At 38.9% G+C, this 21341-nt stretch overlaps 1 protein-coding gene and 1 long non-coding RNA gene across 3 annotated transcripts in view; one reads left to right on the top strand and one right to left on the bottom strand.

Moving 5' to 3' along the window:
* Positions 1–1081: 1081 nt before the first annotated feature.
* LOC137048518 (uncharacterized) lies at positions 1082–8026 on the top strand. Its single transcript, XR_010899430.1, has 3 exons — positions 1082–1218; positions 4761–4830; positions 7921–8026. It is a non-coding gene; the product is annotated as an uncharacterized lncRNA (long non-coding RNA).
* Positions 7766–21341, bottom strand: part of elp2 (elongator acetyltransferase complex subunit 2) — a 26227-nt gene continuing 12651 nt past the window's right edge. Inside the window, exons 11-22 of one of the 2 annotated variants that reach the window (XM_067426745.1) lie at positions 18246–18374; positions 17963–18112; positions 17677–17868; positions 17120–17189; positions 16912–17010; positions 15960–16017; positions 13756–13828; positions 12903–13092; positions 10628–10749; positions 9623–9744; positions 9411–9524; positions 7766–8299 (exon numbers count right to left, since the gene is read on the bottom strand). In XM_067426745.1, coding sequence (XP_067282846.1) covers positions 8134–8299; positions 9411–9524; positions 9623–9744; positions 10628–10749; positions 12903–13092; positions 13756–13828; positions 15960–16017; positions 16912–17010; positions 17120–17189; positions 17677–17868; positions 17963–18112; positions 18246–18374 — 1485 coding nt within the window. In that variant the 3' untranslated portion in view covers positions 7766–8133. Of the gene's footprint in view, positions 8300–9410; positions 9525–9622; positions 9745–10627; positions 10750–12902; positions 13093–13755; positions 13829–15959; positions 16018–16911; positions 17011–17119; positions 17190–17676; positions 17869–17962; positions 18113–18245; positions 18375–21341 lie in introns of those variants that run through there. The other variant, XM_067426746.1, reaches the window with a different exon arrangement.

Here is a 21341-nt window from a genome sequence, read left to right as displayed (position 1 = left end):
AATAATTAAAATAATTGTTTTTCCCCCTCCATTATTTATCAAGCAGCTCATTTGGACATTTACAGGAACAAACAGGAAATTTACAACAACAACAAAAAATCTATACGTGTTCAGTCACAAAGGAATATTCTATACCCACCTTCAAGTTGATCCAAATCTGTTCGACTTTCTTCAAACACTTTATTAGAAGAAATTACAGTCTTCAAAATGTCATGTTAAAAAATACAGATGAAAACAGAAACTATGTACAATTGTGATCTTCCTGTTAATAGATCGATTAGTAGTGTTAGATGGTTTTTTTTTTTACAAGAATTACACATAATTTACAGTATTATGGAGTTGTTTTTGGAAAGATGTTTCAACAACTGGCGTACCTTACATTGAACACACCTCCATCCTCAGTCGCAGCGTCATTTTTTCATTCAAAAATGAAAATTGAATGTTTATTTGCTTACCCCCAGGGCCTGGTGACTGCTTCTTCTGTAGAACACATTGAAATTGTTTTTCAACTATTCTAGTTCTGCGTCCAGCTAAGCTCCGCCCACAAATGTTTACTAACTGAAACAGGGTCTAGAGTAGCAAAAAGCTACTCGTAAAGCTTTTTTCTAAAGCTGCTGTCCGTAACTTTTTTTGTTTTCAAGATTTACAAAAATTATATAATGAGAATGTACAACATGAATCAATTTTCCAAACCGTGTTTTTGTCTTACCCTGAATCATTATGGTACACTTATAATAAGTGTTTATATTGGGACTATTTCAGGCCAGACTGGTAGGGACCACTGCGGAGGAGCACAGTCCCTGCGTGATCCGTCATAGAAATAAACAGAGCTCCGGCTGCAATGTTTGTCCGCAAGATGCATGCAGTTCTGTTTATTAACCACTAGAGTGCGAAACGTTATGGACTGCAGCTTTAAATTGGCAGGACTTGGAGTTGAGACTTTTTTTGTTGTATCTTTTTTTGGACACAGTGACAACATAAACTGATCTCTGAGGCAGTTCTATACCTGTAGCCTACGTGAGAATCTAGTTCAAACTTTCACCTGTGGAGGGCAGTATACACTTTAGAAGTGTCTACACTGCCGGAATCCTACACGAAGAAGAATGAGATGCCGCGCAGATTAAATTAACATGCGTTATACGACTGACAGACTGCAAGATTGGAGTTAAAAGTCTTCATTTGTGTTCTACTGAAGAAACGTCGCAGATAAGCGTTGAGGTAAGCACATCAAATTTAAACTGTTGGGTGAACTATCCTTTTAAATATGGCGCTACTAACCAAATGAATGTCGACAAGAATTGAGTTGAAAGTTAAGTTACCTTACCTAACGTTACCCAGACATGAGTAAAAAAAACTGTCTTGAGTAGAAGTTGAAGTCCTCTTTAAGCACCACACTTAAGTAGAAGTACAAAAGCTCATATTGACCGTTTAACCATTAACCGATAGTAAGAATTTTGACCGATTAACACTATCAGTTAAACGGTCTTAAGGGTTTTTCTTTTTTTCCTCACAGTGCGTCGACACATACCGACTTAGACATATCACAAAATGAAGCAATGGGAAAGAAGCATAGGCTACTGTGTTGGACCATTTCGACAGAAAGGGTGACGAAGTTACGTGCAAAATAAGCTATGCGTTATTACAGTACAGCAGTAGAACAAGCTCCTGACTGGTGAAAGAAACTAAATGAAAGTCGCTTCCCGAGACTGACCGCTCTAGTGAGGCTACTCTGTATTCCCTGGCATCATTGCCATCTTCTGAAGCCTTGTTTAATGCTTTTCGTAGTGTGTTTTTTTTTTTTTCAGACAGCTTATCAAAAATCTCGGCTCGAATCCTACTGGAGCCCATGTTTTTTGTTTTGTTTGTTTTTTTGGGTTACATTGGCTTACATTGTTGCAGCCATTAAAATAGTTCAGTTTTGTTTTTAATGTCAAAGTAGTTATATTTCGTTAATTAGTAATTAATTAGTAACGTTAATTCAGAAAAATGTTTAGAGCAATTTTTTGTTTGTTAAATTAAAGTTTACATTTTTTTAAGTGGCGACCAGCGACCGACAGGGAGTTAACCACACGTTTAATCAATTTAGCCTCTTAAATCAACTCTTGACTTGTCTTGCCTATAATAAAATCCATAGATATAACACTTCAAGCATCACAATGCTTAGCCTATAATTTTACCCCCACAGTAAAAAGGCATGTTTGACAAGCTGAGGCAGGCTTATACAGCTCGCAACACCGCCCGCAAACTAAACAAGCTAAACAAATAATAATAAAAAAAATGTACATGCAGTTTGTCTTATCTACCTTACAACTCTGCAAAATGAATAGCCTATTAAACAGAGTTCACAGCAACAAAGATTCAAGATGCTTTTTATTCAGCAGCTCATTTCAAATTCAAAGGCCGCAATATGAGAGAGCGACCTAAGCACTGGTAAGATCGTTTATATTTTTTTTTATTGAAGATCATTGTGTTTTTGAGCATCTAAAACTTATTTTAATTTTAATTTATGGCCATTTGCGTTGGCTTGCTTTAGCTATTCTTTTGCGGCGATGCGTGTTGCAGTAGCACCATCATATCTATCTGACTACAACGTAACACTCACACGTTTATTTTTTAACCATTTGTCAGGAGTAAAATTTACACGTGGTTTAAACAAACATACATTTACACTTGTCCGGTTTTGTCTGAAATGCTTTCAGACCACCTTCTGAATTGGTTTGTTTGAGTTATCGGAATTAAATACGTCTTGAAAGAATCTCATTTAGGCCTACTCCTGGTCATTTCGCAATCAGATAGATATCTGGTCAGAGAAAACGAATGAAGGAACCAGTTGTAAAAAGGCCATAACTCTAGCAGCTGCTGAAGAAACATGCGCTGCTGCTGAAGAAACATGCCCTGCTGCTGGACTCTACCTATGTGTGTGAGCCATGTCTTGACAGTCGCATAAGTTAAGCTATTGTTTCCTACAGCGCAGCACATTGTTTCTTTTAATTAATAAAATAAATATAAAACGACAGAGAAAAAAGGTGCCTAAAAAGGTACAAATCCCAGCTGCGTTTAGGTATGACGTGAACATTAGTATGACGTGAAAATACGCTTCGGGCTTAAAGTCGGGTCCCGTCAGGCTTGGGCATAAATGCAAGGCTCTAGTGTGAAGGTTCTGTTGTTAAGCTGTTCTGTATTGTGCTGTTTGCACAATAAAAAAAACACATGAAAAGTTTTTTTAATGGGTCACAGACACTCATCAATTGTATTTTTATGTAATGTCAATTCAATCTTATAATCTTACCAGTTAACGGTTAATAATCAATTAAAGGGTTACTTCAGCAATTAACATATGGCTTTGTATCAGTAGAAACCCTGGAGTATATTCAAATGATCGTGCTCCCCCCTCTTATATCCCCCTGAGACGAGAGATTTATGCATTTTATTTCTGGAAAAATTCCTCTCGTGACGCAAATTGACAATATTTGCGTCACGAGAGGAATGATTGCCCAGAGGCTAAAGACTACAGCCAGCAGAGGGAGCCATTTCCGCATGTTTTCAACTTGTGCATGGGGAATGGAGATCACACTTACAGCACAGCTCAGCTACAGGCGTTAATTTAAACGGATGCTAAGCAATGTAAGTGTTTTAACTTCTCAAATTAATTTCTATGAAAGTTAAGCTTCCAAAGGCATGAACTGAAAACGCGTTGTGAATGTATGCCGCGAATGTGGTCGCGATTACCTCAGCTCTCATCACGAGAGCTTATCAACTCATTTATAACGTTAAATGTAATCTGAGTCTGCTGTGAAAATCACGTTATATGATCGTTATATTGAACGAACAGACACGTTCAGTATTTAATTGTAGGAACTCAGTCTCTGTAATCCAGTAGCGGTGGCTTTGGGAATGGCCTCACAGGGCAGCAAAGCATTCTGGGAATTGTAGTCTTTCATCCCCATGAGACAAAAATACATTTTCTGTCTTTTCTCAGTCTAGAAAGCACCAAATTAAAAAATAATTTCACATTTCTACTACATTAATGACCCAGTTTAAATACAGATTCATCTTCCCAGTGCTGAAGTACCCCTTTAATTAGCATCGGTTGACGTGTCGGGAAAATTAACCCAAATGAGCATCCCTAGTAACGAGTAACTATGCAGCACATACAAAAATATCAGACTAAAAGTATTAAATTATTTGAAAATATGTACTGAAGTAAAAAGTTAAAGTAGGAGGGAAAAAAATATACTTTAGAAAAGTACAGATACCGCCTTTTACATCACTATACATCTCTGGTCATATGATGCGATTTCTTGTTTTCCTTTCTCTTTAGTGTTATGTAGCTGTTTGTGCATGTATAAGATCTGCAGAGTTAAAAAGCTTAGTCTCAAATTCAAAGATATATTCTTTGTAAAAGTTAAGGCTCAGCCACACATTCCTAAAACACTTCATTAAAACTACATCAGTATGTTTGTTGGGGCAGGGTTTTATAACACCACCTAAACGTATACACAAAGAAAGAAGACATAACTTATATTTACTGTAGTTTTGTTGTCACCAGCGCCACCGTGGCGTACAGACGATGTGTTTTTCATTGCAAATACCAAACTACTTTGTTTGGCTTTCCAAAAGAGGGGACAATTAGAAAACAGTGGCTAAACTTTAGTTAAAACACTGTTCCAGAACAGTACATGTGTACCGCATTATCGGAAGATTGTTTCTAGCACCCGCGAGAGCACAGAACGTTTCTAATCTTATACTTTCTGATCCAGTCGCACTGGCAGTGGCAGCATTGATCGATCAGCTTGGTCATCTGCATCATCCGGATCTCGAATTGATAAGGTAGGACTGACATTATCAACTGCTTTGCTTTGGGAGCTGATGTTCCAAATATGGTAAGGTGTGACATTTACGCCAGATGCTTAAAGGGATACCGTAGTTCACCCAAAAATGAAAATGATTTTTGAATTTATTCACCCTCATGTTGTTCTAAAGATAGAGCAAACATTGACTTCCATAGTATTTTTTCCCTTCTATGGTAGTAAAGGGTTGCTCTATCTGCTTGGTTACAAACATTCTTCAAAATATCATCCTTTTGTGTTCAGCAGAACAAATAAGCATAAATGATGACAGAATTTTCATTTTTGGGTGAACTATCACTTTAAGGTATTCAGGCCAATCACAATGCACTGAAACGCTGGCCAATCAGAGCACACCATGCTTTTCAGAAAAATAAGCTCTGTAAAAATCAATACGCTTCAGAAAGCAGGGTCAAGGGTGCGACAATAATGTACAGTATGTGTAAAATAATGAACATTTGAATCTAAAACCACGTAAACACATTGCATTAAACCAAACTTTTTAGAACCATCATATGACCCCTTTAAAAACCATAGGGATGCTTTAAGGCTGCAAGATGGCGCCAGTTGCATGCAAATGAAACAAGGGAGCAGACATATAATACAGCGAAGGAAAAAAATATATACCTAAGACTTTATAGATAGGAAGACTACTTTACTTATTACTTATGAATAGAAGAAAGATGGCGTAAATAAGTCTCACCTTCTAAAAAAAGAAAGCGGCAATCATTGATTGGTAAAGTCATCACGTCACTGCAGCTATACCAGCTCCGGTTGCTATAGAAACAGGCAATATTCTGAGATGCATGCTTAGGACTGCGCATGTGCATTAGATTTTTTTGTTGTATTAGATTTATCCAGCGTGAATTTTGTTTTTTGTCATGATTTGTGCATTTAAAAACTAAATTTACAAGACAGTTGTTGTCAGATTTCATTAGTGATTTCAAATATTAAATTAAATCATAAGCTTGATAAACTGTTTTGGAGATTTTGATGTTTCCCCAAAGAGGAAATCCGTGTCCAAGAGGCATTTCAAAGATGTATACAAAAAAACGTTGCTTATAGCAGACTTTTGGAACCTGAGTGCTGGGGGTGAGTAAATGACGACACAACTTTTGTTTTTTAGTGAACTTTCTCTTTAACTCTTTCCCTGTCAGCGTTTTTTTTTTTTTAAGTTGCCTGCCACTGCCAGGGTTTTTTGACCATTTACACCAAAATTGAATAGCCCATAGAATATTTTGTTTAATGAAAATCTGAGCATGCAATATATCAAAAGAGCTGACCCTTTATTCTAGCTTGAATAATTTTTTATCAACACTTGAATATGGGCAAGTTTCTATAAAAAAAGAAAAATTTTGAACAAAACACTGAGAAAATCACATTTTTGTGAAAGACTGTTTCCAGATCAGATTCAGAGCGATGATCAAACACAGATGGAGGAGATCGAGTCCATCAACACCTTTAATGCTTGCACAGTCCTGTAGCTCATCCTGGGTCCACATTTCATTCACTAACATCTGGCAGTTTTGATTTATATGATGTTTTATGTTGATGATCAAGTTATTTTTTTAAGCATATGATTAAATACGATTGCTTGTTTTACTCTCGCAAGAGTAAACACATGTCTTTCTCACGTATGTTTTGATCAGGAGATTCAGTACTCATTCAGAAAATACGTAATAGTGCCCCTTAGCGTCTAACAGTGAAAACCCGTAAAAATCAGATTTTGGCCTGGAAGCGTTTTCTCACAAATAACGGAAAATTCTGTTTGGCGGGGAAAGAGTTAAATGCCTGCATAGTGAGCTTTTCAATGAGGCCATGTTTTGATTCCTCTCGAAAACATTTTACACAATCATAAAACGGAAACACAGAAAGGCCAGGCAAACGTATGAGTGCTTCTGTACATTCAGTATAATGAATTATTGAGCGTGCAGGGACTTCATGCCAAACTAGACGGTAGAGAATGAAGCCTTCATGTCACAGTCAGCTTTCCCATTCCATCAAGTGCTCAAATATTTAACATGTCAGTACTAGACAGGACACAGAACACCTTTTCATTTTCACAACAGCACAACACAGATGGGTCAGCAGGTGTCCTCAAATAGCACACAGCGAATTACATCTATGGAACAGAAAAAGTTTAGAACTGTTAAAGTTTACCACAGAAAATCATTTTGACTCATGGAAGGTTTTCCACTAAATGTTGAACACGGCTTAGTGTTTATATCCGAGCTTATGAACCTATTAATAATTAGTAGCCAAAATAACAAAAAAACATTTTCTGGTGTTCTTGGACAGGAAATGTACAGGGTTTACCGTCATGACAGGTTGACAAATCGCATGTAACCATGTAACAATGTTTAAGTTTTGCTATTATACTTCCAAACACTGACTGTTTTGGAAGTATAGTTGCAAAACTTAAACATTGTAACTTGAGTTTTTGCAAGGTTACATGCGATTTGCTAACCTGCAAATTGAAACTTGAAAATAACCTTGCGGCTTGCGCAAACCAAGTGATTCTATTATCTTAACAACGTAAAGTCTTGCAGCTATACTTCCAAAAGTACTTAAGAGTATTTTAGCACTGCTGCAGTGTCTAAATTATCTTCTGTGGTACTCAAAGCATGTCAAAGATTCTTTCGATACAAGTTGAAGCCAGAAAACAAATTCCTTTGTCTCACAAGTATGAATGTCATTGGTTTTAATAAAGGGCGCACACATTTCCTAAATGAAACACTATTTCTCATGTGAGTGATTCACGTTTGGTGAGTCTGTGGTCCTCACGGCTCATTGTACATCTTATCTAAATGCTCATCTGTCCTTTAGGCACTGGAAATGAGAGGATGTGTGCCGGATTTTCTATTCTCTTACCGTCACTTACGGCTGTAGGTTATTACAAGAGGATTTGCTCTTCATGGAATGTGGGCGCTTTAAACAGCCAATAAAAGAATTATAGTTAGCTTGAGATTAATCACTCCTGTGACATTTCATTACTAGAAAAGAGACATTTATTGTAATAAAAAGCAAGTGTTTTTTTTTTTACATCATAAATAGTACATTAGTTTGTTTACAGGTCATAATAGTGCTGAAATTCGAAGAACAGAAGCAGATTTAACGGAAATGAGAACCGCTCCCAGCATCCCCCATGAAAAACAGCGTTTACAGCAGCACATTCGGGCCTGCTGATGACTTCACAACAGATCAGGCGACTAGTTCGTTCATATGGCATATCAGTTGGACACACTGCAGATTACCCAGAGCGCACGTCAACAGAGGCGGCATGAAGTCACAGCGCTGATATGTTGATGTTGAAGATCTTGACGACATGGTCGGCACCAGCGCTTGCAAGCTGGACCCAAGCTCGCTCTTCGTTCATCTCCTGCCCGCCATGGCTTGCCCGGCCCGGCTTTGGCCTCCAGCGAAGCCTCTTCACCACCAGTGTGTGAGACTGACTGTGATGAGTGGTCAAGAAAGGCCACGAGCATAAATGGACATTGAGTTGAGGCAACACAAATCACCCCTGTCTGGATGTTTAAATTCAGCTCTGCCTGTCCAAATACTGGCCAATTTAAAAAATAATACAGATAGACGAATAAACATACAAATCGATCTTGCTTTTCAGAACTCACAGCAATGCATGGCAAATCTTTAACTTCTTAAACTTGTAAGGTGAGTGACTTCTGGGTAAGAGATACGTGTAAGTGCCTACACAGACGGTTTATCAATTACACCTACAGAAAGAGAGTTTAGCCAGTCGGGACTCAATCCACTGTGGGAGAGAGATAGCTAGCGGGAGAGCTCGGTGCAAACAGAATGCACAACACAGCCTGGCCTCTCTCCGACACCTCATTCTCTCTCTTCACGGATCAATGCGGAACCTGCCCACGGGAGCCCCTGTATCAACCTGAAGCTTCTCCCGAGCAGCGTGGGCCAGCTAAGATACATGCGGCCCTTTTGTTGTCAATTACACCAGCAGCACCGGTCTCTGGAAGGAGGTATGACTGTCTTGTTTAACTTGAGATCCTGTCATTGAGAAACAGACTGATGTTATTTTCAAGGGCTTATTAAGCTTTTTAACAGGATAATATGCTTAACTATTTTGGCTGGACAGCCGTGTCACATTTTCTGTCGAATAAACAATTTATGGGACAGTTGTGATTTAAAAATTCACTCTATTTTTGTAGGGCTGCACAAATTGTGATTACATATCAATAATCATAATATTTCTGCCTGTCCTTATGTCTGCTTTTTTAAATGTTAGACCTTCTAACTTTTATTTTGGTGTGAAAATGCAGGAAGCCCTTAAAACTTCTATTTTGAGGCCTTATTTTTAGAAGCAAAGAAGGAAAGATTGGAAGAAGAAACAAATCTTTAAAACAACATGCACAGATAGTTTCCAATAAAAACCATAACATGCATATTTAGAACTACATTTTGATTTTAAAAGTTCTTTGTTTTGAATGTGTGGGTGGGTGCAGCTTCTGAGCAGGAATGTTAATTACACAATATTTTAAACTCACTATTGGATTTCAAGGGAGATAATATGAGCAGGAAAAAGGATACTAAGCATCAGTTTCTCCACATCTGCTCCAGTCTGATCCAGAAGACAGATCCTGTGATGGCCTCCATTTATACAGCACAATCTTCCCATTCTCTAGACCTACAGCCAGCAAATAGCTACACATATACCAGTAGAATTAAGCATTTGTCTCTGACACATGCTACTGATTCTAATGATGGTGTCAAATAAAGATAATTGGCTACAATATGGTTACCTCTGGTCTGAACAGAGATATGGGCAGATAGTCACGGCAGTGGCTGAATCTCCGACATCTAGAACAGAGGAGCAGGGAGTCACGCTTACACCCTCATCGACAACAGGACCCCAGATGATAATCTACACACACAAGGTCAAATGTCAAAGCTCAGACCGCAAGAGAGAGGTGTACTTAAAAATGCTTTAAAAGTTGCATGCAGTCCTTTCTCCCACGTTGAAAAATGTTTAACCATAAAGAAAAATTGAAACCTTCCCATAACATAGCCATAAAATCAGAACCACACTGAACACCAGTGTGGATGCAAATAACTCTGGTTATAAGGCTGAACTTGACATAAACTGTAAACTCAAATCTGATTGCTTGATTGAAATGTTGTTCCAAGATCAACAAAGAGGCTCCAGGAACATACTGTACTTGGTGAAATCACTTTCACCAGGGTGAACGTGTTGAGATCACATGACTATCTGAACAGAGTGCATTAGTACTTGGCCACTTTTTCAGCACCATTTGTTCCAGAAGTATTCTTTTCATAAATGTTTCCCATAGTTTTCATGAAAATGCTGTAAGCCATAAATAAACCCAACATTACATCAATTGCTTTACTTTATGGGAATGGCCTTTCCTGCATGGTCTTTTAGCGCAATTTGTTTGCCTTGACTGTAATTAGAGGAATTTTCTGTACAGCATGTCACAGAATTCATCTGTTTGCATTATTTCAAAGCATTACTTAAAAATACGTTGAAATAATGCAAAAATAATGCAATGCAATGTAGAAGTCAGCATTAAAATCAGTTTCTCTATAGAGAAAATGAAAAAAATGGGCTTCTGGAATGTTGCACTCTATATTACCCACTTGAACTATTTTAGTTTTCTAAAATGGTATACTGGTAACTAAAAACTTTTGCTTAATGCAGCATCCACACCACTCTGTGGCCACACAATTTCTGACCGCCATATTGACTAGCGCAACAATTGCTGAGTGCACCATTAAACTGGACCTACCTTCTTGTCTCGACTTGATGTCACAAAGTACTTGCTGTCAGCACTCCAGTCGCATGACCAAATGATGCGTGTGTGAACCGCTGTGTTCTTGCTCGTGCTTGCGTAGAGAGAAAAGCTTGTCTCTGGAAAAAAAAAAAAAAAAATTAGGTAAGACATAAAAGACAACAAATGTGATGTTATAAATGTGAAGACTCATCTGTATCAGTACTAACTTAACATTCACAAAATAGTGAAATGTAGAAAAATTTAGACACTGCTTGCTCTAATTTCTCTAGACTGAATTTGTGGTCACCCACAATCCAGCTATCAAGATCATCACACTCTGGTGATGCCACTTTGGCTAACGCGTGCTCCCAATACGCCAACACGCGTATGCCTCTGATAATTAAAGCTCAGGTAGCTACGGCTGTGGAAGTAACTTGTTTAGTGATAGAGATTTCACCATGTATGACTCAGTTCTCTGATCAGCTCTGACAGTGACTGACCTCTCCACATCTGCAGCATACAGGCTGTGAGTAATACCAGACTCAACGAGAAGGGACTGTGGCATGCCTCGGACACATCAGAAAATGGAGAAGGAAAAACAGACGCTCCTCTAGTTATCTTGTGCCAACAGTGATTTAGTTTGGTATGCTCAGAATACACGTGAAGAATGCACCGCGGTCATTGGGTGGCCCTAGACAACTCTTGCTAAACGGCAGGAGATTCTTAGTGGGCGAACATCTGAAGTATGCAAACTCAGTGTTGACAGAGAAATAGAGGAAGGTAAAAGCTGTCGATGAATCAGAAGGTCTATAAACCCTGGAGGAAGCCATCCTTTAACATTCACATTCATCTTATTGAATGTTACTTCTGAGGGGTTTTATTTAGGGCTGCATGATTAATCAAAATCACAATATGGCTTAGTGTGGCCATCAAATCGCAAAGGCTGGAATTTAATTGCATGCAGGTTTAGAATGAAGGGCAACAGTATGCTCTTTTACATGCGAGGAGCACATCTGCAGTTTCCTCAGTCTCTGTCTCAGAGCGTTTTGGTTCACTCTAACTCATCTCTACTTCTGCTGTGAGTTTGGGTCACTTATAATGTGCATTTGGGAATGTAATATGCACCAACCATTTTCCCCAAACTTGTAATGAGAAGCACTTGAAAGAAATGTTTTAAGGGCTCCCTGTGGTTTTCAGAAAATTAAAACCTCATATATATATATACATAATAGAGAAGAATGTGGTGCTCTGAAGCAAGGGATGTTTGTTTGTGCTCAGTCTTCGAAATGAGTGCTTTAAACTGTTATAACACTATTGATGGCCTGGATAAGCCAGTGAGACCTACACCTGGGGGTAGAAAACCCTGACTAAACAAAGAAGATCCCAAAAAGAAGGTTAGCCACTCAGATGGCATGTTAATACCCACTGTGGAATGTCAACACAACGCTGGTGCGACCGGTTTCTGTCAGGCCAAGATGTCGTCACCGGACGACCTGATGATGAATTTCAACAAGATTCATGAAAGACCAAACAACGCTGACCAGGACAGGGTTATATTTCATCTCCTGGACATAACGCAAGTGAAAAGGCAGCCTTCTATAAAATGTATTTTCATGCATTCTGACTTATTTACACAGTTAAAGAGTTGGATTCAATCAACAATGTCACAAAGATAACCTTTTTCAGCTTCCCAATTAACCCAGCATTAAGGAAAGCATTTTTCCGAAGCAGCAATGGAGTTCTGCAAGTGTGTTTGTTCCCGGTCACGAGTCGAAACCGTAGGCAGTGGGTGAAACTGAATCAAATTTCTGTTTTGTTGGCAATCGGCGTGGCGCAAGTGCATTTAATGTAAACAACACAAACATATAGTGAATCTTTTGTGTTTGTGCGCTGGGGATTCTTTAGTTCCAAACTGCTTGCTTATATGAGCTCGGCTGTTTTCGGGAAGAATCGGTTCAGCATATCTGTCTTTTATAAATCTGATAAACTAAAGACTCTTCAGAGATATGAAGGATGCAATACTACTTCATAGGTACTCTAGATTAACATGAGATTGGCAGAAACTGTGTTATGCCCTTTTTTTGTTATACCCTTTTGAATACAATTATTTTATATTAAAGTTAATTTCTTATTTTGTGTAATTTCTTTCTTTTTTAATTATTATTATTTTAGTCATTTTGACATTTCTTTTGCCAAATTATGTGGTCCTACAAACTAGATCAGCAAACCAGGAGCTAAAATCTAATTTTACTTATTATTATTGCTATAGTAGTTTTGTTGGTTTGCTCACCTGTATTAGATTCAGGGTTTCCACGTCTCCATAGCGACCAGGTGCGGTCTCGAGAAACAGCTAGCAGAAGGCGTCCATTGGGGGAGAACGCCATCTGAGTGACGGTCAGGCTGTGGCAGGGCAGTGACTGAAGCTGTTTCCAGGAAGTTGTGCTCCACAGGAGAATGGCAGCATGCTCTGGTTTAGAGGCCTATGATATAAGACACATCTAGATCTGTCACAACCACACTCCATAAAAAAAATATCATTTTCAGCAGAGTGTGTCTTCTTTTCTAAACCTCAACCCCCTCCTACATGAAGCTTGTCGCAGCTCAGCCAGCACTGCTAGAGGATAAACCTCATGTCCACAGCAAAGTCATCTGAGCCTGCAGAACCTCCATTTCAGCCCCACTGAATAAACCTCACAGTCTCCGCTCGAGCATGAACAATGGCAGGTGACACACAGAATGTGCTTTCATTCGGAAGGGCTTTGTGTGCGATCAGCGTGGGTTTGGCCGAACCACGGGGCCAGACCAGGACACAAACCAATGATCTCCCTTCAACTGTCTCGGAATGTGTGTCACGTAGGCCGGAGGGCATGTAGGGCTGGTTACCAGCCCTGGTCATAAGAGTTCAATGCGTTTTTAATACGATATGCGGCTCATTACATCGAAGAGAAGGAAAATTAACTTGCACGTGGACATCAGGGGCTAAACTGACACAAGCATGTTAAAAAGGCAAATGACTAAATATTTAAAACCACTTAAGGATCGGTGCAGCTTCATGCATGCATGCTTTTCTGTGTCCTGTTATTACAGTCCACTGCTACATTTGTGTGACACTAATGACCATCTGGCCACCCGTGTGATTGTACCTTACATGCCGAGGCGATCACCGTCTTCGCAGAATCGGATGCCAGACAAAACATCTCAAAGCCGTGCCCGTACCTGCGGAGAGAGCGACACGGAGAGAGGCTATGTTAATGAGGGCTCTGTCAGTACCTGCTCACAAATAAAGCCTGAGCACCGTGACAGGTTCAGAGAGACAGTCGGGGCGGTGCTTCAAACACGACGGATGATTTTTGTGTCAGGGACGCCGTGCGCTCTCTCCTGTGCTTATGGGAGTGGAAGAAAGCCGTGCGCTCTAGCAGCCATTAGCAGATCTGCTTAGTAATTTCCAGCACTGGATGAATAGCTTGTGAAGCCAGGCTGTCAAAGCCTTCAGCTGCTTACAGCTGTGTATGAGTTTATCCAGTGCCGCCTGTGTAGCAGGGAAACCGACTTTGAATTCTTATGAGCAAGTTGAAATAATACAAGTCAGTACATATCAATTGATTGTAAATGCCTTGAGGGAAATTAATATTTAATTGTGAAAAATACTCTGTGTGAATGTTTAATAATAATTTAGCAAATCTTGTTTTGAATTATACGCCCATTATTCCCACCAGCCACTGCAAAATGCCACTAAGCAACCAATTCTGTAATAGTTGCCTTCAGTTTCTGCATATGTCAGAGCCGTATGTCATTTTAATGCATCACAAGCATCGTTCTGTGCTAACAAAAGCATAGGAAACTAAAATACCATTCTATGCTATATGCAAGTAAGCAAAGCCAGGCACAAATGCTTGGCTAATGCAGATGCCCCTTCATATTGCTGTGGCGATAAACGCAAGGATTCGACAGACTTCAAATGTTTGTGCCATTAAACTGAAGGCTATTCAGATAGCTACCTCTAAACACTTCAAACAAATCTGCAGCAAACTGTTTGTTTTTTACCTGAAACTACTGAAATAAAGCTGAATTTAAATTAAACTGGATATTGCTTGTTGCGTTGGTAACTAACTGAAATAATTTAAAGTTAAAGTATTACAATGAGTGAAACTAAACTGGGGAAAAAAAGAAAAATGTAAAAAATAATAAAAATGACAAAAGCATATAACAAACTCACTAAAACTAAATTCAAAAGGAAAATGTAAAATTACGGAATATATTATTAAAGAATAAATACAAAACAGTGTACTAAATAATAATAAAATGACAAAACTGTTGCTCCATTACAGTTACACTTAAAGATGCAGTGTGTAGCATTTATGAGGATTGATTTACAGAAATGCAATATAATATACATAACTATGTTTTCAGCGTTGTATAAAAACCTTACATAATGAACCGCTATGTTTTTATGACCTTAGCCACTTTTATCTTCATACACTATGGGTCTCCATACAGTGAAGTCACCATTTTACTCTGCAATGTTTCTACAGTAGCCCTAAACAGACAAAACTTCATACAGAGAGCCAGTCACTCTTTGCTGTCTCATACGACATTTTTGTCTTGTGTTGGCCACCGTAGCTTCTCTATGTGCTTCGAAAGGTAGGGGTGAGCAGTGGGTGATTGCAACCTCACCGCTAGATGTCACTATAATTTACACAGTGCTCCTTTAACTGATCAAAGAAGACAGTTTTCCATGGAAATCAGACAAACAAAGTTACTCTTAAAGTGTAGTTTGTGTTGCAAGCCAAGAGCTTATGCCATTTAATAGCTTATGCCATTATGTATTAAGAGCTTATGCCAGTATGTATTATATTACTTATTATTTACATGACTGATTATTATTCAACATTAATAATGTGTGTTTTGATTGCTTTTTTTAATCTAATGATTATTGTAAATTATAATTACCATTATTCAAAAATCCATGCATAGTTTATGCCAACACCTGCAATAGCAACCTTTGCAGCAACATCGAGAAAGCAACAAACTGGTCAGAAACATTTCAGAACGCAATGACAACCATCAAACTTGCATAGCCTGAATTATTTGCATACAGTATTGTGCCTTAGTTTCGATGTAGGAAGAGAGAAAGAAAAAAGACATTTTAATTAACAAATCTGTCTTTTTTTGTTTAGTGTCAACATACAGGACAAATGGTTGTTCTTGCGAGCTCTAAATACCTATTACGCTGCATTATTTATGTCACACAAGCTGTTTAAACAACAATGCGGTGCGGCACTAGTGCCTGCTGCAAAACAGCCAATGAAGGCAGACGCACACAAATGAGAATTGATGGGACACTCACAGCTTCTGTACCTCTGGCCACAGCGTGTTCTGCAAGAGGTCGTCCTCTGTCGGAGGCTCTGACAATACACACACACGCACACAGTCACAATATATAAACATAGTTATTATGAGAAATGAGCAGATGCCTATAGACGGTATTTTTTAAAAGGCTCATCTTTTCATTTAGCGGCAGATACACAGCCAAGCAATTTACTCAAAGCTGTTTGGAACAACAGCAGCTTTATCTACAATTTTCAATGGCCGTTCGCTTTACGACATGCTGTAAATCAAATTTAGCTCTCTTTGTGCAAGCCTGAAATAATAGTGTCTCATTTAGATACACAGACACTTATGTAACACATGCCCCAATTGAAATGGAATTGAGACCAGGCGTTTTTTTTTTTTCCATCCCTGGTTTGCAGTTTTATTTTAATTATTTTCCTCTCTGTCCCTCCAGAAGAAGCGAGATGGAGAGAGTGGTATTATTCCATTAACAACTCTGTGTCCGCCTCATTGCGCTCCCCATAGCCCAGAGTCATCAATATTTTAACTTTGCAATTATATAAGCCTTCTTTCTAATTATGATTCCAGATTAAGGAGCTTTTTCAATCAAATTGACAACGTTTGCTACTGTTTGCCCGGAGCAAGAGAGACATAAACCCCCCTTGCTTCAACACTCACCATCCCCCCTTATGCTGTAATAACATTTGTCTCCAGTATCTCTGATTCATGCCCCAGATACATTAATAAACCAGAGAAAACAGACTTTAATAACTGCTTGTCACAAATGTAGTATTTTCTAGGAGCAACCCAGAAACTGACAACTTAGTGTCTAACTGGTGATGTTAGTCTCGCAAGCTTTCGACAACTGCCATACAGCCTGGTGTATATTATATTTTGTGTTGGCAAATTTTACTATGGAATATTACCCACAACTTGAGAAACACTGGAGTGTATAAATTTGTAAATACCTGTGAGTTTGAGAGGTTGAAAGTGGGATTCTTTATATTGGGTGGACATGCTATTGAAATTTTCAGTGTCTTGTTGAGGGCTCGGAGATGCAAGGTCACCTGTAAACACATCAGACGACACAGTAAAGGTTGGCAACTTCCTCACCACTCTCTTGGGATCCGCACAATGCAAATTCTCCAGTGGCCAATGATTTCAAAGGGTTCATACCTTGAAACACCGCCTTATTGGACAGGCCGAGGGCAGGAGTGCTGGCTCCCTCTGGGAGGTCTGCTATATCCTGAAGACCCAGGTGAAGGAGATACACTATGAAACGTCTCTATATAAACTCCTCTACACATTCATTTTTTCATTTTATATTAATAACTGGTAACATTCTGTCTGAAATGCAAATTACTCTATAAGAATTTTTTATTGAACTGTTCTATAAAAGCAAAATCAGTCACACTGCAAATTCTTGCAATCACGCTGTTTGTCTGTATACGAGCACGACTGCGTTTGGCAGCATGACACACAAGATCAACCTGAATGGAGAATGCCATTTTTGTCCTCTCATTTACAATGACCTCAAGTTACAGAAAATTAAACTCATTAAGCTATATTTCTGAGAGCATATGCATAAACATTAGGATTAAGATAATAGAAAAATGTGAGACTCATCTTAAAATCTCTTGATGATCTAAGACAGTGCAAAGAGTAATTAAAACCAAGGTTTTATTTGACGTAACTAATTAAAGTTTGAAGATGAGATGATTCTAAGTACTTACATTACAGCCCAGCAGTTTCTCCAGAGAGGTGCATGATATGTTAGCCAAGTTCTCCACGAAATTCCGTGGAGCCTTGAACACCCGCAGGACCTTCTCATCAGCACCGGACACAAACTGAAAACGGCCAACCATAGTCAGGCACTGCATGTCATAGCCGTGAATCTGCGGCCTGGAGATCTCGTGCCAAGTAATCTGCAAACAAGGAAAGATTTGACCAACCTTAAAAATCTTTACCAAAATCAACTGACAATATATGATCAATCATAGTAATGATTGTCATTTTAACCTGTGAGCTTTCTTTTCTTGTCCAGGGTGTAAAGAGTCTAGTGGTTTGGTCTGATCCAACAGTCATGATAAACTCTCCCTCAGGGTCCCAGCTCAAGTCCTGCACTGCATTAAAGTGACCCGAAATGACCACACCAGGCCTCCATTCTCCCTGAGCAACACACAAATCTCCATATTCATTCACCCCATTTATTATTAATCATAATACAATTGTATTTTGACAGTTTTTTATTATGGAAAAAGTAATGTCTCCATAAAGAACTTGTTACTGAAGAATGTCTAACCTGGTTTCTGTCACAATGCCAGAGGTGCAGCGCTCCGTGAAACGCATGAGCCAAAATCATAGAGCCGTCTGGACTCATCTGGCATCCATAGAAACCCAGGGTGTTTCCTCCAACTTCCCCAACACGAACCTTAATGATGGGTCAACAAGAAATAATGAAGGAACAATGATTATTCAACCTATCCATATTCCAGGCTACAACACTACACATCAAAACTGAAAAGGTTGTAACTGCTTAAAGCGGCCTGTTCAATGAAACGGATTGATTTTTATTTCTTCTATCCAAAAAAACTCTATACAATATCTCTGGAAAAACCTAGGGTTAAACAGTTCAACGACACAATGGTGAACTGGTCACCCCTTGAAGAACCCAAACATTTTGGTTACCCAAACTATTACTTCGCTATTTTTGTTCTCCATTGTTTTACCTTATTTACAGATGTTTGATTTAATCAAAGATTCCCCATATGACATATTCTAGTGTTCCCTCAGGTTACTAGAGCACATATTCAAAAAGGGCCATTTTCATTCTCTTGACAAACTAAAATGTGAATGAAATTTGTGTATATGGAATGAATGATATAGATTGTGCTTATTTTGCTCAAGAGCATAATCTATTCAGTCATACACATCACACTAACAAGAAACCATGCTTCTAACTTCAGGTTGAGAGCTGTACTTCCAAACACACAACATTCAAGAAAGTTCATTGGAAATAATGTTTTGCAAAACACCAAGTTATTAAACTGTAGGTAACAACAAAACTTGTTTTTTTACTAGCATAGGGCTAGTGGTTTTTCAAAGTCACTAGTAACCATTTAGCATTTTCCCTGGCCAAAATTTTGACTGATACCATTACCATGAGGAAAAACTGCCCATTAGATATTTTTAATATTATCTCCTAATTTGACAGCAGGTATATTAGGCTGATGTAACTTTTGAGACCTGACGCATTATACCAGGGGTCCCCAATCTCGGTCCTGGAGGGCCGCTGTCCTTCAGAGTTTAGCCCCAAACCCATTCAAGCACAATGATTTGACTGGTATTTTTAAAAATTTGTGTCTGTTTTTAATTGTTTAAGTGCAAAAACTACATTGTATGTGTGCTTTCTTTGGGTGTGAGCTCAAGTGAGTAATGCTGCAAGAATAAAGTAAAAAATACATGCAATATGCGCAATCCCAATGCGAAATTCAAGCCCTGTAAACCCCAACAATATTCATCTGGAACAAATGAAACAAGTAAGGAGATGATATTGTTCTATGACAACTGAGTACTGAAAGATTAAAGATTAATTTAAAGATTTAAGATATTTTAATATATGTATCGAAAAACACTACATTGAACTTAGTTTATTTTATAAACCTCTTTGAAAGACTACAGATATTATATATAAAATTCTACTCGCCACTGATGAAATCCAACAGCATTTGGCAGGTAAGGTTGGTGGGAGTTAATGTCAAGTCATGGTGATATCGTAGACTGTCATCCACTCTGAAATCCTGTCTAAAGTAGTTATAAACCTTTTTTTGGGGGTTATTTGTTCCTTTGATTATACGGAGAGAATAGCATAATTTTGCAGCTGTTATAAGTTAATTGCCTGGGCTGTTTAAAATTCAATCCCAGATCACAACTTTATAGGAAAACAAAAACCTGGGAACTACACTCAGTGTCCTCCTTCATGTTCTTGATGGTGAGTGTTGGATAAGAGAGGCCTTTCCTGGTGTCACTGCCACCGATAAGCCGGCTGGTCAAGCAGGCAGCTAATTAGCAGTCATGAATCCTGAGCAATCTGGGTTGAGAGTCTACAGCTGTGCTCCATCTCTGTTAAGTAACAGTCTGAGGACACCAATTAATCAGGCCGACAAGCGAAAAGCACAATGTATGCAAAGAGGAGAATATTAAATGAGAAATAAATCGTGTTTGCTTCCTTTGAATGCATTAATGTGATGTTGAACGTAATCACGCGCACATTAAATCAAATATGAGCCTCGGAAAGCTTGGAGACAAAATGGTCACATAAAGAATGAATCGTTGTAAACTCCCTGACTGGGCTGGGCTATGAATACCAAAGCACTGTAATTGTTTTTCAGCAAACGGTAGCACGGCTTGCCCTCTGCCTGGCCCGTGTCTAACATGCTTAATGCTGCTCAAGTGTCTCACGGTAATAGGGGAAGTGAGTCGTGTAGCAGAGCAAGTGGTAACATTGAATAAAACAAGATAATTAGTCATGATTATGCCATCAGCGATAACCTGCCTCTACTTTTATTTATGGTTGTGTGCAAGCAAAGACTGATGCTCCAGCCTCAACATCTGAACATCTGCATTGCCAATACACACTCAGAGAGGTGAAGAGATAACTGCTTTTATCTAAATCACACTTTCAGCTGTGAAAAGGAGGTATGAAAATTTCAGTTGACAGCCATCACAATGGTGTATCCTGTTGACCTTGAGCAGGACAAGACATTTCCAGCAGCCTTGTTAAGAGCAGCGATGATCCCTGGCGTTTAGGGGTGTCACCACTTGTCATGCCCAGCAGAGCATGTCTCAAAGATATTGCCAGATCAGATGACTAGCTTAAGCTCTTCATCAAGACGACGACACTGGATGGACAAATCAGCCATCTAACGTTGAGATTTTTAACACTGCCACAAGACATGCAGGACAGTTCGAAAAGAGCCACGTTGGCTGGATTCAAAACCAAATCCACAAAACACCAAACGGTAAGGGCTATCGACGTTCCAGTATACAGCAATAGAGAGACATTTGACATGCCCTTCACAGGCGTATCCTATGGAGTGAATATGGCGGAACTAACGACTGTGATAAAGAGAGCCTTTCACTTTGAATGACACAGATCTCTGTGAGCCATTCTGGATAGAGTGATGCAACATTAACCAGATTGATTTTGAATTCCATCCACATGGCTACTCGTATATCACGGCCAAATCTCATGGGTAAAATGTGCAATCACTCTTGTTTAGAGATGGAACACTGATATAGATCTGTGGCATAATGTGTGTTGTAACACAACCACAGAGTTTAGGATGGGATTGGTACAAAAGGAAACAGTCTTGAGGTTGATACTCTGGAAATGAAC

Source organism: Pseudorasbora parva, chromosome 19, assembly GCF_024679245.1.
Source record: "Pseudorasbora parva isolate DD20220531a chromosome 19, ASM2467924v1, whole genome shotgun sequence".
Classification (NCBI taxonomy): Eukaryota; Metazoa; Chordata; class Actinopteri; order Cypriniformes; family Gobionidae; genus Pseudorasbora; species Pseudorasbora parva.
Note: the sequence above shows the minus strand (reverse complement) of the source record. Positions and strands in the feature narration are given on the sequence as shown.